The sequence below is a fragment of the Gekko japonicus genome, unplaced genomic scaffold (genome assembly GCF_001447785.1).
Source record: "Gekko japonicus isolate JY-2015 unplaced genomic scaffold, Gekko_japonicus_V1.1 scaffold94, whole genome shotgun sequence".
Lineage (NCBI taxonomy): Eukaryota > Metazoa > Chordata > Lepidosauria > Squamata > Gekkonidae > Gekko > Gekko japonicus.
The window spans coordinates 961,684-976,791 of NW_015174274.1; the positions used below are offsets into that span (position 1 = coordinate 961,684).

The 15,108-nt window shown below is 44.2% G+C and overlaps 1 protein-coding gene across 1 annotated transcript in view; it reads right to left on the reverse strand.

Annotated features, from left to right (window-relative positions):
- CUBN (cubilin) overlaps nucleotides 1–15,108 on the reverse strand; it is a 227,622-nt gene that overhangs the window by 13,208 nt on the left and 199,306 nt on the right. The window contains exons 61-63 of the mRNA XM_015423746.1: nucleotides 6,332–6,540; nucleotides 3,140–3,302; nucleotides 2,093–2,301 (exon numbers count right to left, since the gene is read on the reverse strand). Coding sequence (XP_015279232.1) covers nucleotides 2,093–2,301; nucleotides 3,140–3,302; nucleotides 6,332–6,540 — 581 coding nt within the window. The remainder of the gene's footprint in view (nucleotides 1–2,092; nucleotides 2,302–3,139; nucleotides 3,303–6,331; nucleotides 6,541–15,108) is intronic.

The following is a 15,108-nucleotide window of genomic DNA, read 5'->3' on the forward strand; positions in this document are numbered from 1 at the left end:
GTCATGGATTGTTCCCCCTTTTTCTGCACATGATAGATGGAGCCTGAATTAAAGGATATCAAAAGGCAGTGAGTCATGCTAAGGGGGAAATAACACGGGGCAGCTCCTTTATCAATCATGCAAATACCCGGCCTAAGAGAGATTTAGTTGAGGGCCATTTCCTTCAAGGACGCTGGCATCTCTTCCCAGATAATTTGATCCTAACTAATGACCCAGATCTCCAAAACAAGAAGCAACAGGACTGATTCCAGCAATGTCCTTCATATTTCAATGACCAGGCAGGAAAGTTCCTGCCCTTTCTTAATCATGACAAATACTCAGCCACAGATACTTTCATATCTAACTTCCAAGTGTCCCCAAGGGAACATTTGTTCACTCTCAATGCTAAAAGGAAGACTCCCCTCCACAATAAAGACAAAGGATTTTTTTTGGAGGCTCAGTCATCCTTGAAAGATTGCATTTTTAATATCCCAACATTCCAGTGCCAACACCCTGCCCCCTTCTCAGTCTCAGAAAAAGGGTTTAAGAAGTTATCCCTCTTAGCCGCAATTTTTTGTAGCCAGTTGTGGACTCATCCTATTACTCCAGCATCATGGTTGTCCTCCCACTTCTCTGCTCCACAGACCTACCTCTGTGCCTCCTTCTCCTATCTGGTCAGTGTCAACTCCCAATGTTGCTTACTTGCTGCTGGGACAACCCCTCCCTTTTCTCTCCAGGAGCAAGTTTCTATGTCTCCCCCCCCCTTTTCAGTTTTATTCCCCAGTAGGTAAGCAGTTAGGAGAAGGTTTTGCGTGGTGTTAACTTGATGTCTTTCCTTTTGTAAATTATTTTTTGCTCTGCCTTATTGCTTAGATCAATCTAACTTTTTAATAAAAACCCTTTCGGTTTATGAGTCTTATCCCCCTCTTTCTTTCAGGGTTGGTCTGAATACATAGGTTAATGGTCCAAAGTATTGAATACCCAAAATACATGTGTTTGTTCCATGCTGGCAAGGGGATGCCTCTGCATGCTACAGCCCTGACACGAGTGTGCAGATTTGGGTAACACCTGGTACTACATTTTGAAGGTATGGAACCCCAAAATATGTTATACAGTCAATCACAGTTTTATCCCAGCCTTACTTCAAACAACTCTATAAGTCAGGTTAGTCTGTGATCATCCTGAAGTAACCCCATGAGTTTCATGGCAGAGTAAGGATTTGACCCATGGTCTACCCAATCCTAGTCTGACGTGCACCACACTTTTTCCCATTTAATACATGCAAATAATGCGTAGTCCCACTCCCACCTGTAGGCTGGAGTGTGAAATCCATTCTCGACATTTAAATTAAAATATCCTTATGGTATTTTTGTGCTCTTGCAAGAGAAGTCTATGGATTTCATCCTCTGGATGGGAATGCGAGTAACCTACTCTGTAGGGGGGAGTCAGTGGAATCTATAGAACCCTTTGGATTGAATTGAGGAGCAGAAAAGTAATTCCCATAATGGCTGCCAAACAGTAGGTTTTGGAGTAAAGCCAAAAAAAATTGGCAGGTTTTCCGGCTTTAAATAGTTGCATCGCAGGCAGAAATGCAACAGACAAGCTTCCTGCCGAAGGGAAAGGAAAAGAATCTTTCAAGGCAGCTAATAAAAGAAGTGATTTATCAAAAGAGCTCCTGCTCCAGGCTAATCAATGGACATTTGCTTGGAGGAGGGGGGGATGGACAGCCAGAGCATTAGAATCGCCCAATTAGAACAGTCACCAATCACATCGCTTTTACTTTTGAAATTTATCACCTTAAACTGCTCATCTGCCTGTAAATGTCCTGCAAGCCCTTCACAGCATTACAAGTCACTGTGGAGAGGGAAGGGCTGATGTGAGAGGGTTCACAAGGAGCTGCAAACACAACATGCCCCTCCGAGAGGGGACCTGAGGCCCCGTCTTTTCCTCATTCTCTTGCCAGCCTCAGTAGCTTTAGAAAATCCAAGGCTCAAAGTACTAGGAAACAAAACAGTTCCAACCCCCAGCTGGGGAGGGGGACTTTAAAAGCTTGCAACCCACTGCCACCATCTTTGTGATCCACCTTTGAGAAATGCTACTCTAAATGACTTACCAGGGGTGTGTCCTGGAACTCTAGATAATTCCGAGAGCAGTCTTGACTGGAATGGAGATGGAATTCATGTACTACTAGTCTGACTTGCTGTTCAGGAGGGGCATCAATGACCCATCTACAGACTGTAAATGGAGGATAGGCATTTGGAAAGTAGGGTGATGTCACAGTCTGGGATGTAGAAGTTGCATTATATGTACCTCCACACAGTCCTGTTACAAACAACAACAGCAAGTTAATAAAGTTTGCTGGTTTAAAAGACACTTTGTACTTCCATTCGCCATCTTATGCTGGAGCCCTAAAACAACATTTACTTGGAAGCATGTTTTGTTCATATCAGTGACCCTTTCAGATAAAAAAGTACTTATTATGAGGAACTAGCTGTACAAATTCAAAATGAATAAATTCTATCTTTATCCATACAAAAGATTTTAATTGTTTGTTAAAATACTTGAAACGCCTTTAACATTTCACACTGACCTACACTAATACCCCCATAGCTAGGGCTGCCAAATCTGGGTTGGGAAATTCCTGTAGATTTGGGGGCTGGGGGCTGTGGAAAGGCAAGTTTGGGAAGGAGAGGGACTTCAGTGGGGTATAATGCCACAGAATCTGCCCTCCAAAGCAGCCTTTTTCTCCAGGAGAACTGATGGTTGTAGTCCAGAGATCAGGTATAATTCTGAGGTCTCTCCAGGCCCCACCTGGAGGTTTGCAATGATACCCATAGCCCAGTCTCAGTCCCACCAAGTTATGCCTCAGACCTCCCTAAGCCTTTTGTCTCCAGTCACACTTTAAGGGCACCTTCCTTTCCACCAGGCTCCAGTAAGATCATGGTATATTGGGTCCTATCTCAGGGCTGATCTGGACCACTGAATTCTTTCTACACAGGAAATATCTCCTTTCACTGAGATCTCTAGCTTCCCAACTGACATGTCTAAGCGCCATAATTACTTTTTATTAGCTATGAGATGCTTTATGAAGGCATGCAAGATAAAGGAATTATGACTTGATTTGTGTCATCATCTTTAAATAAAAGAAAATTATACTTACTATCCACCATAGTGTAGGTAGCTGTGAAACCTGCTCTTTCTATAGACCTGTCAGTGACAAACTTAATAGTCAAGAAGTTGTCAGTAGAGAGAAAAGGAGCTGGAATGTTGGAGCCACAAAACGAGCCAGCTAGAGTGGCATTGTCATTACTGCCATCATACAGCTAAAAGCAGAAAAAGAACACCCAAATTAAGTCAATACAGTAGAATATGTATGACATGCACAATGAAAACTGAGCAGATGTGATAAAAAAAGAATGATGGAATTTGAGGATTCAAAACTAGTACCTATATACTGTTTCTCAAGTGTGGCCTCCATCTACAAATATCTAAATCCGCAGATTGGGACCACACTTACCCAAAACACATGTTGGAAAGCCCCCTAGGGTTGCAGAAAACTCAGACATCTTAAAAAAAATACATTAGGAGGATTAATTTCCACCCTAATAAAAGAGTGTTTTCTGCACACGTGGAGATAATGGACCTACTTCCGGTGGTCTTTCGTAGCATAACAGCGTAATGGGCCAGCCAACTGCCACCTCCTCCTCGGAGGAATCAGAAGAATTGGGACCCGCATGGATGGAATCCCTATCTGGGCAGCTGGATCCAGCAGCAGACCCAACGGGGGAAACATGGGAAGCAAAAACGCTTCCCAGTCATGACCAGGCTGCTCAGTCTTCCAGGAGAAGAAAGAGACAGCACAGAAGCCGGTGTCTCCATTTCCTCTGGCCTCCCCCAAACCAGCAGAGCATAGGAGGAGGACAGAGTACTTGACAGTTCTAGAGGGAAGATGTTCACCTAATTGCTCAGCAACAATTGGTGTTAATTCCTGGAGCGGAGTCCTTGCAGGACCAGGAATGACAGGCTGATAGGGAAACAGTAAAGGCATGCACCTGCCCACCTGCTAGAAGGGTATCAGGGGCATATGTGAGTCCTTGCTGTTTCCTTGCCACCAAGCTGCTATGCAGGGAAGCACGGCAGTCCTCAGTGTCCTCACCCCACTGAGCTGGCAATGAGAGAGGCAAGTGGTGGCAGCAGTGAGGGCGGGAGGTAGCCTGACAGAGATGGGGAGAGGTAGGTGGATGGAGAAGGGGTGGGAGGGGCAAAAAGGAGAAGGAGGGAGGTTGACAGCTAAGGGGAGGGGCAGAAAGATTGGGTAGGTTGACAGAGAAGGGGAGGAGTAGATTGATAGAGAAGGTGTGGAGGAGCAAAAAGGATGGGGGTAGGTTGACAGATAAGGAGGGGGGAGAAAGGGGGGAGACTGTCAGAGAAGCACAGGGGGAGAAAGAGAAAGGGGGAAGACTGATGGAGAAGGGGAGGGGAGAAAGAGAGGTGGGGCAGATTGACAGATGGGGAGAGGGTACGAAAGAGGGGGAAGATTGTTAGAGAAGGTGAAGGAAGTAAAGGGGGGGAAGGAATGCACCCTCTCCACACGTTTCTTGCAGGTCTCTACTTATAATTTGTAATTGTGATCTCATATAAAAATAGACAGTTTTAACTGAGCACTTAGGTTCATACTAGATATGACAGCATCCATTGGTCTGACACACGCACACACACACATTTCTTTAATCAACATTGTACACTTATAATGCATACAGTGTACAACTGCAATAAAAAAGGCCAATGCTATGCAGGGCATTATTAGGAAGAGAACTGAGATCAAAACAGCCAGTATCAAGATGCCCCTGTATAAATCGATGGTGTGGCCTCATTTGGAATACCGTGTACAGTTCTGGTCACCACACCACAAAAAGGATATTATAGCATTGGGAAAAGTGCAGAAAAAGGCAACTAGAATGATTAAAGGTTGGAAAACTTTCCCTATGAACAAAGGTAAAGGCACTTGGGGCTCTTTAGCTGGAGAAATGATGACTGAGGGGTGATTAACACATGGAATTCATTGCCACAGGAGGAGGTGGTGGTGTCTACAAGCATGGATGGCTTCAAGGGGGCTTTGGATAAACATATGGAGCAGAGGTCCATCAGTGGCTATTAGCTACAAGGTATAGATAGGAACTCTCAGTCTGGGGCAAGTGATGCTCTGTATTCTTAGTGCTTGGGGGCAGTGTTCCCTCTAAGCTGAGTTAATGTCAGCTAGCTCACAGTTTTTTAACCTCCAGTTCACACATTTTTGCCTTAGCTCAGGAAGGATGGCTCCAGAGCAAACTGATGTATGCAGTAGCCAAACCGCTCACTCACAACTTTAATGCCACTAGCTCACAAAGTAGAATTTTTGCTCACAAGACTCCACAGCTTACAGGGAGCATTGCTTGGGGGGGGGGCAACAGTGGGAGGGCTTCTAGAGTCCTGGCCCCACTGGTGGACCTCTTGATGGCACCTGGTATTTTTGACTATTGTGTGACAGACTGTTGGACTTGATGGGCCATTGGCCTGATCCAACACTGGCTTCTCTTATGTTCTTGTAATGTATCCATCTCAGACCACGTGCGTGGCCATTTCACCACGCGGTCATGCGAAGCAGCCGAGCTTCATTCGCAGTAACAATGGGACAAGCGGATCCTGGCCAGCGCCTATCGGCAGGCTAGGCTCCCGGCCGAGAGGCTATGGAACTCTCGACCACTGTAAATAGCCAATCACTTGTGTGGGGGTGTGTTTTGGGTGCGGGGTTGTTGCACATATAAACCAGCCTGCGAGCTGGTTAGTTTGTCTTGTTCCGAACCTTAAATAAAGTATGAGAGCTGAAATCACTCAGTACTTTTCAGTTCTTATGAATACTACTGTTAGTGGACACCATCTTGTGGTGAATTGGTGGGAAACAATTTTTTTTAAGGAACTTAATTTAGAGGAGGTAAGAACATGCTTGAAAATGAAAGGAATGCTGGGATAGAATCATGGTGATGACTCAGCACAGTGGTCTATTACCAACAGACATTGAAAGCAAAGGCATGGTGGGGTAGAGGTTAGAGAACATGAGGGGAATCACTAATGTGGCTGAAAATACACATTTCTTACATATACAACTGTAGTATACATTTCAAGTGAAAACACAATGGGGATGTGAAGATTTTGTAAGGTGTGAATCATTCCCATGGTCTGCAGTGTTCTTATTTTCCTTTTACCCCTGGTATAAGAGCCTCTATTAATGAAAACACACACATTTTTGTAGTCTAAGCTTAAAACACGCTAAAATGACTGCTTGCCATTTCTTGCTTAGCAGTGAGAATCTTACTTTGACATAGTCAAATCGGCAGTTTTGAAAAGAAGAGGCTGCTTCAAGTTCAAAAGAGTTGAATGTGAGGTTGACCAGCCTGTTTACAGGCGCAACAATAGTCCACACACATTCCAGATCTTTATCATATTTGCCATCCATGTTGGAGTCTGGAGAGCCAAAGGTGTAACTGGAGTTCGTCAGATGACCACCACAACCTTCCTGAGGACCTGTTAGAAATAGAGACGCTGCCATCAGTGATGCATTTGACATTATTAAAGTGTGGCAATGTTAGTGGTCATAGAAAACAACAGACAGACTATCTAGTTCCATCTTTTAGACTTAAATAAAACAAAAAATAAATAAAAAGCCTTTCTAGTCATTCCATCAGAACAGCAACCCACAGAATCTGTACTGGGTAATATTAGGAATACAAGGCAGAGGAACACAAAGCCACAGATAAACTGCAGAGGAACAAGGCATCATAAGGAGGAGCTCTGTGGTTTCTGGAAGTATTCTATAGATTACCATGGCTGCCTACAATTTTTGTCTTTCGTACTGATGAAGAAGGGAGAAAGCTGTGACAGTGCTACCGCTGGTGTTCTAGAAAAATCACAGAAAAGCATCAAAAACCCTTGAATGGTTCTGAATATTTCTACACAATTCAACTGCAAATACTGGAGAACACAGGAAAAGGCAAAACACACTGCACTCAACTGATAGTGGGGTTCATTCAAATTAGATAGAAAGCAAGTTACAGTTTTAAACATATTGATTATGTAACACAGAAGGAGATTTAGAAAAGAGTAAGAGTCCAGTAACACCTTACAGACTATCAGAATTTGTGGTATCTGAAGAAGTAAGCAGTGACTCACGAAAGTTCATACCTTACCACAAATTTTGTTAGTCTTTAAGGTGCTCCTGAACTCTTACTTTTTTCTGCTGCTACAGACAAACACGGCTACCCATCTTGATCTATCTGGAAGGAGATTTAGACAATAGGGGGAGCTGTGCCTTTAATTTTTAGACCAATTCTATCCAGTTCTCTCTAGAAAGCCATTGCATAATTTTTCAGAACTGAAACTAAAGCACAGCTACATATTCACACAGGAAACTAAATAAATGTTGTTTCACATTATTTGAAATACTTTATCATAATTACCAAGCACAGTGAGGATTGATTTCAGTGTCTGCATGCCTCACTGATAGGGTTGCCAAGTCCGAAGTGACCATCTGAGGGAAAACCATAGAGTTTTCCCTCGGATGACCGTGGCCCCGCCCCCAGCGTGCCCGGCGTGGTCGCGTCACTGTCTGGGTGACGTGCACATCGCGTGCTTTGGGGGTGGGGAACGGGCCTCTGGGGCGGGGTTTTCCCCGCCCCCCGGGGGGACTTGGCAAGCCTACTCACTGAATAATTTTGGAAAAGTTAACTGCTCTACAATCTCCATGCTCCCTCAGAATTCAAAGAGCTATTTTAGGTGCACTGAAGGGTTTGGGGATACCCTGATGGAATTTTGACTCTCTCCTTCAAGTAGTACATCTCTACAGTACACCTCAAAGTGCTTTTTGGCCATCCTTTCCATGTCAAAAGCAGTTTGCTATGTACTGAGGAGGTTCCCTTTCTCAAAACACATAAACACAAAGCTGCATTTGGGACACAGAACTAATTAGATTCCTCTTTGCTTGTGTGTTTGTACAGAGACAGATTTCAATGTTCAAACAAATTAACCAAGGAATTTTTAAAAATCAGCATGCATTTGGAAAATAATAAGACTAGGGCCTGAAGCTCTTTGAATACAAATCTGATAGAACCTCCTCAGAGTAGAGCGAACCCACCACAGACCCCAAGAAAGTATAACACCCCCCAGTGGGAACTCTGGAAAACAGTGACGGAGAACATCGCCTCCTGGTCCTTGGTGAATCCAGGGATTTTTATTATATAACCCTTACCCTGTGATTGGCCTCCTGTTACGTTCTAGCACCCAGAAACACCAGTGGTAGTGGTAGAAACTACCATCAGAAGGTAGAACAGTTTCTGGGCAGCATGACATCTCTCTCCCCCTAGCCTGACCGCTGAAGATGAAATCCTGACTTAAGTGCTTGTAGTATCAGGGTCTCCATTAATTCTTATAGGAAGTGTAGGTCTATTATAAATTTTCAGTTACAGCCTGGAAGCTGTCACATTCTTCTCACTTCAGCAGTCCCTTCTGATTCCACACAGACTAAAAGCCACAGGGGTTGGGGGGTTGGGGGCTGCAGTCAGGAAGAGGTGAAACTTCCTATTCCACATCAACAGAGTTACACTTACTGAGCAGAAAGGGGAGGGAGAATTCCCATGGTCAGAAGGGACTGCTGAAAGATTCCACAGGGAGTCTACAGGATCCAACCCTGTTTTCCAAAAGTAGTATATTTAAAATAAAAGTGGTGGGGTGGGGGGTAAGGAGAGAGCAAGCAGCTGAGATGAAGCACCATGGAGATAGTTTCAGAACTACATCTAGATAGAGGAACATTTGACTGGCTTCTGACGCCTTTGATAAACCTGGTATATTTTTAAGGTAGAGTTCAACTATTACACAAATTGCTCTGTGGCCTAATTATAAAATCATCATAATCATCACCATCCTCATTATCCTTATTGCATTAGCTCATGGCCTTAGCAAACAACACCAAGAACTGCATCAAGAAGAAATAGAATACAGTAACCACAATACCAATTAAAAATTCTTAGCATCCATTTAAAATTTATAGCAATTGTTAAAATCAAGTTAACCGTTTAAAATTGACCAACAAATCAATCAATCAGTAATCGTAATACATAATCTTATCCATCAGACACACTAACAGTAGATGGTTTTGACGAAAGCTTTATCACTCTTGCAATAAACTTTGCCAGTTGTGACATTATCCGTTTACTTTTATTGGCAAGTAGTACAATGAGTGTATTATTGTCTGCTCTCCCTGGGTATCATGATAAAATATTCCCAAGATATCGTTCACATTCTACTGCAAATCTTTGCCCGTGGAAAGCCACATGGCCTAAATCCTCAATAGACATGTTCGTTATATGGAATCCTGTTGTAGCGGCCTCATAGCATTGTCAGTTGTAAAATATCCTTTAATGAATAAAGTATGCTTTAATGAATGCTTTCCTGTACTTATAATCTGATTCATAAACCTGGTATGTTTTTAAGGTAGAGCTCAATTGTTACACAAATTGCTCTGTGGCCTAATTATAAAATCAACAATCTTGTGCTTCAGGCACCAGAGTCCTACAAGACTATAATAAGCAAACCACTTTGAATGAGGGGTACAAAGTTTCCAGAGCCTTTGAACTGGAGCAAGGAAAATTTCATTATATAAAAAAGGTGCCCCCCCCTCTGTTAAACTACAGAGACTCTAAAGGAATATATAATTACTACATGAATGAAACTGAAATATAGCAAACTGAGGGCCTACAAGGAATTGTAGGAGGGAGGAACAATTTGGAAAGTCCCCCAAATCCCATTCACGCCAGTTTCCCTCTATTTGAGTAGGCTGATTTTTCCCTACTCATTTCCTTTAAATGACTCCCAGCTGCTATCAACATTCTGTCTATACTGGAGCATTTTCAGTTCTCATCAGAACATTTTGGGATTTTTTTTTTTGGGGGGGGGGAGTTAATTTACAAGTTCTCTGTATACTCAGGGACTTTCTCAGGTATCTTTATTTTGCAGCTTCTGTCATCTGCATGGGGCCAAATTACCATTAGACAAAGAGCACTAGGAAGTAAGCATAGGAGTTTTATTTATTTATTTTAATAATTTATACCCTGCCTTTTCCACTTACAGCAGAGTTCCCCAACATGGTGCCGATGGGCACATTTGATGACTGTCAAACGCCTGTAGAGACAGCATTCTGTAACCAAGGTGCCACCACAGAAAAAGCTCCCCTTTGCATGACCACCCATCTGATTTCAGATAAGTGAGACAAATAACCTATGAGCTTCAGATGATGCCTGCAGTAATTAGGCAGGTTCATTAAAAAAAGTGGTTGATCACATCCTATGTAAGGTTTTACAGGTCCTAATAAGAACTTTCAATTGAACTTGGAAGTGACATAACATAATCTTTCAGCACATGTGAAATATATGCTCTGTAATTCATACCAGAAAGTGATCTTGAAATTTCCAAACGATCTTCAAAGATGTCCGGCACAGAGCACACTGTAACTGTCTAGCTTGGATGTGATTCGAGCATGCATAACTATGGACTGGAACTGGAATACCAATTGAGACTGTTGAGACATGCCAAACGGAGACCTGGGCCTCCCCATGTAAACATGGGTCTATTAGAACCTCCAACTGTGAACCTGTTCTTTCAAGAAGAGTTACAATCCCATGCAGAACAGTCTTTCTCCTCAATCACTGATTTGGTACAGGGTTGACCAACAGCACCTGTGTCTAGTCTAGACTGAGCTTTGGGCCATTATTCAACCCATCACCACCTCCAGGCAACTTGTTTATAACATCCATAGCATCACCTGATAATGCCAAGAAGGAGAAATAATCATCACGCTTACTGTCAACATTAGCATACTGTTTGCACTTGTATTAAATATCCAGTGGTTTCAAGTAGACGTTGAATAGCATGAGGGACAAAACAGGGCCTTGGGGAACCCTATAACATAATGAGTCTGAGCCACTATGAGCCACTATGCGCCTGCACCACCATATGGTTGTTGTTGTTGTTCAGTCGCACAGTCGAGTCCGACTCTTCGCGACCCCATGGACGAGCTCTCTCCAGGCCTTCCGGTCTTCTGCCGTCCTCTGAAGTTGGCTCAACTTCATGTTCGTACTAGTCAGTAAAATAGGAATGGAACCAGTGAAGTGAACTCCTTCCAACCCTTCCAGAAGGATACCATGGTCAATGGTATCAAAAGCTGTTGAGAAATTCAGAAGAATCTGGATCACACTTCCTACCTGCAGCCTAGCAGAACAAACAAGGCAATTTCTGTTTCAAAACCAGGCTTGAAATGGGGCAAGATAATTTTATTCATGAAAGGCTGGGTGAAAGCCTTATTTACATAAGCAGGATTCGGCATAGTGAATCAGACTTGAAAATAAAAATGGATAAAGTCACCCACTCACTGCTTTGGAAGTCTGTTCTATTTACGTCATTCATGTCTTTCTGAATCAGTATCATTCTAAGGTTTCATTCTCTTGAATGAGAAAAATACTGTTGGAGCCTATTGGAGAGACTGCCTTATTTCTGTGATGTTTATATCTGATTTCCTGGTTTTTCTTCACAAAGAGGATTATGGCATAATGATATCCTAGAGCCCTCCTCTGATCTGTAGGGACAAAGTAATCTGTCCTTCCATCTATAGTGGACAGGAACACCTTGATAATTATTCTGTCAGCTTTCATATGATATGAGCAAACCATGTTGGGATACTAGAAGTGCCAGCCTCCATGTGGGACCTGGGGATCCCCTGGAATTAAAGTTCATCTCCAGACTACAGAGATCAGTTCCCCTTGGAGAAAATGGATGCTTTGGAGGGTGACCTCTATGGCTTTGTACCCCACTGAGGTCCTTGTCCTCCCCAGGCTCCATCCCCAAATCTCCAGGAGTTTCCAAACCTGGATCTGGCAACCCTACCCCCCATCTCCCACTGGTAGCCATGGGAAACCTGACAACCCTATGCTCTTGAAACCCGTACTCCTGTCTTAGTAGCTCTTCCCTTAATGTGAATACTGACAACTACGTATCTAGTGTGAGCAGCAGGTAGGGTTGCCGACTGGACTTACCCCTTGCAGCGGGGGAGCCTCGCCACAGTCCGGGAGTCGTAGCTGGACATGCGCGCCAGCAGCACGTCACCAGAAGTGACATGCGACGTTGCTGACGTTGGGGGCGTGGCCGAGCTCGTTGGGGGAAAAACCATATGGTTTTCCCCCTGACGAGCTCAGCCACGCCCCCAACGTCAGCAACGTGGCTGCGTCACCTCTGGTGACCCAGCTTCGGGGGTGGGGTTCCCCCCGGGGCCCAATTCTGCCCCGGCGGAAATTGGGCCTCTGAAGCGGGGGATTCCCCGCCCCCCGGGCCCATTTGACAACCCTAGCAGCAGGGGTCATTTCCTGAAGGAGTGCACAGGAGCAGAGCTCTGGCAGTAAAGAGCCCAGGGGGCAGGCACATGCAACAAGCCCCACCCCCTGGTCCCAGCAGCCCTCAGTCAGAGCAAGAAGCAGCCAGGTAAGTTGCAGAGCTCCCCCCAGCCCCCCGGTCCAAAACAGTCCAGTGGCATCGTTAAGACCAAGTTTTATTTAGGTACAAGCTCTCCCTTCTCTGCGAGGACAGATCTGCACGTTCCCCCCCCCCCCAAATAGCTAGCAATCTAAAACAGTCCAGTGGAGCCTGAGCTGTGGGTGTTGCCTTCTGACACATTTCTGGTGATGTCAGGGGGTGTGGCACATGCAAATAAGTTATGCTAATGAGTTATGCTAATGAGTTCCTGCACCTCTTTTTCTACGAAATGACCCCTGGTGAGCAGGGATATGGGCGGGGGTACTGATGCCAGCTGCAGAGCCACATGACTTCTGGTAAAGGAACCAGACATGGCACAGGTAGTTTTAGGAATCATTTTAAATTCTGTGGGGAAACCCTGGTGATTTTTTATTGGAAGTGAGGTAGTATCACACACAATGCTGTAGGTTTTTTTATTCTTCTCCTGCCACTGTTCTGACTGGGGAGCAGGGGATCTTCTCCCTCACTGGGGTAAATACTTGTGTACTCTTCCCCAACTTTTTTTGCAGTAGTTAAGAGGAAAAGATACAAAACAACTGATCAGTAATATAGCAATGTTTTTATAAACATAATTAGAAATGTGCACAATATGCAAATTAACATATCAGAAGAAGAGTTGGATTTATACCCCGCCCTTCACTTGGAGTCTCAGAGGGGTTTACAATTACATTCCCTTCCTCTCCCCACAACAGACACCCTGTGAGGTAGGTGGGGCTGAGAGAGCTCTGAGAGAACTGTGACTGACCCATGGTCACCCAGCTGGCTTCATGTGAAGGAGTGGGGAATGAAACCTGGTTCTCCAGATTAGAGTCCATGCACTTAACCACTACACCAAACTGGCTGTCTTAATAACACACGCTTCCTTGTTTTATCATAGAAGTGTTTGTATGTGACTGTACCTGCACCATAACCATCATCACCACTTTCTTTCCACTTTTGGTATTTTGGGCTGAATTATCAGTAAAGATAAAATTTATAAAATTTATAAACCCTCTCAGCTTTGCTTAGGGAGAGAGGGGAGGGGGCAGAACAGCCTGACAAGACAGAGGCCCAAATGAGGTTGGGGATCAACGATGGGCACACTTGACCAGGCCCAAGGTAGCCCAACTGTAGAACCAAAAGAGTAAACAACATGATGAACAGTAAGCAGTTAATGCAGGCGGGTCGCCTCTAGAATGTTGATTCCAGGCCTGGCAATTTGTAATTACTGTTTCTCACATACACACAGAACTCTGTCTGCTAATTTGTTAGGATGTTACAACTCCCTAATTTCCATATATCAAGTAGAAACATTCCAGTGAAATCTGTGGTGGTGGTGGGGGGGGTTTACCATCTCTTGCCCTTTCCTTCAACCAAGGTTGCCAATTTTGGATTAGGAAATTCCTGGAGATTTGTGGGTGAAGCCTGGGGTGGGTGGGGTTTGGGGGAGGAGAGGGGCCTCAGCGAGGTATAATGCCATAGAGTCCACCTCTGAAGTAGCCATTTTCTCAATAGGAACTGGTCTCTGTAGCCAGGAGATCAGTTATAATTAGGGATGCCAGCTTCCAGATGGGACACAGAATCCCCCGGAATTACAGCTCATCTCCAGATTAAAGAGATCAATTCTCCTGGAGAAAATGGATGCTTTGGAGGGTGGACTCCATGGCACTGTAACCCATAATAATAATAAATAAATAATAAATATTGAGGTCCCTGTTTTCCCCAGGCTCCATCCCCAAGTCTCCAGGAGTTTCCCAACCTGGATCTGGCAATCCTACACACACACCCCATCCCCTGCCAGTGGCCAGGGGCGACCTGGCAACTCTAGTTACAATTATTTTGCTTGGGAAGACTGTGCCCTCTAGGCCAAGCTTTTCAACCTGTGCAGCCTCACCCCTTGACTGCTCATGCCTTTAAAAGGAGCTACCACCTGGAGATACTGCCTTCAGCCTCAGGAGACTTTGTTAGCTAATCATTATTTGATTATCATAATAGGATTTAATATTGTTTATTATAATAGGATTTAATATTTGTTAGCTGTCTCGGATGTTCTTTTGAACAGAAAGACACCATATAAATAAATGACTTCTGGGAAATCTCCATTCTGCCCCAGGAGGTTGGCAGTCCTCCCTGCAACCAATCGTGAGCCCAAATCCTACAGGCACAAGAGCACATGGCACAGAGTATTGGTTTATCAAGGTCAGTATCATCTACTTTGACCACCTACTTAGTAGATAACTCACTGAAAATGTCGAGACAGTGTGTGACTGCAATAAAGAAGGCCAATGCTATGCTGGGGATTATTAGGAAGGGTATTGAAAACAGATCAGCCAATATCATAATGCCCGTATATAAATCAATGGTGCAACCTCATTTGGAATACTGTGTGCAGTTCTGGGCACCACACCTTAAAAAGGATATTATAGCTTTGGAAAAAGTGCAGAAAAGGGCAACTCGAATGATAAAAGGGTTGGAACACTTTCCCTATGAGGAAAGGTTAAAGCGCTTAGGGCTCTTTAGCTTGGAGAAAAGACGACTAAG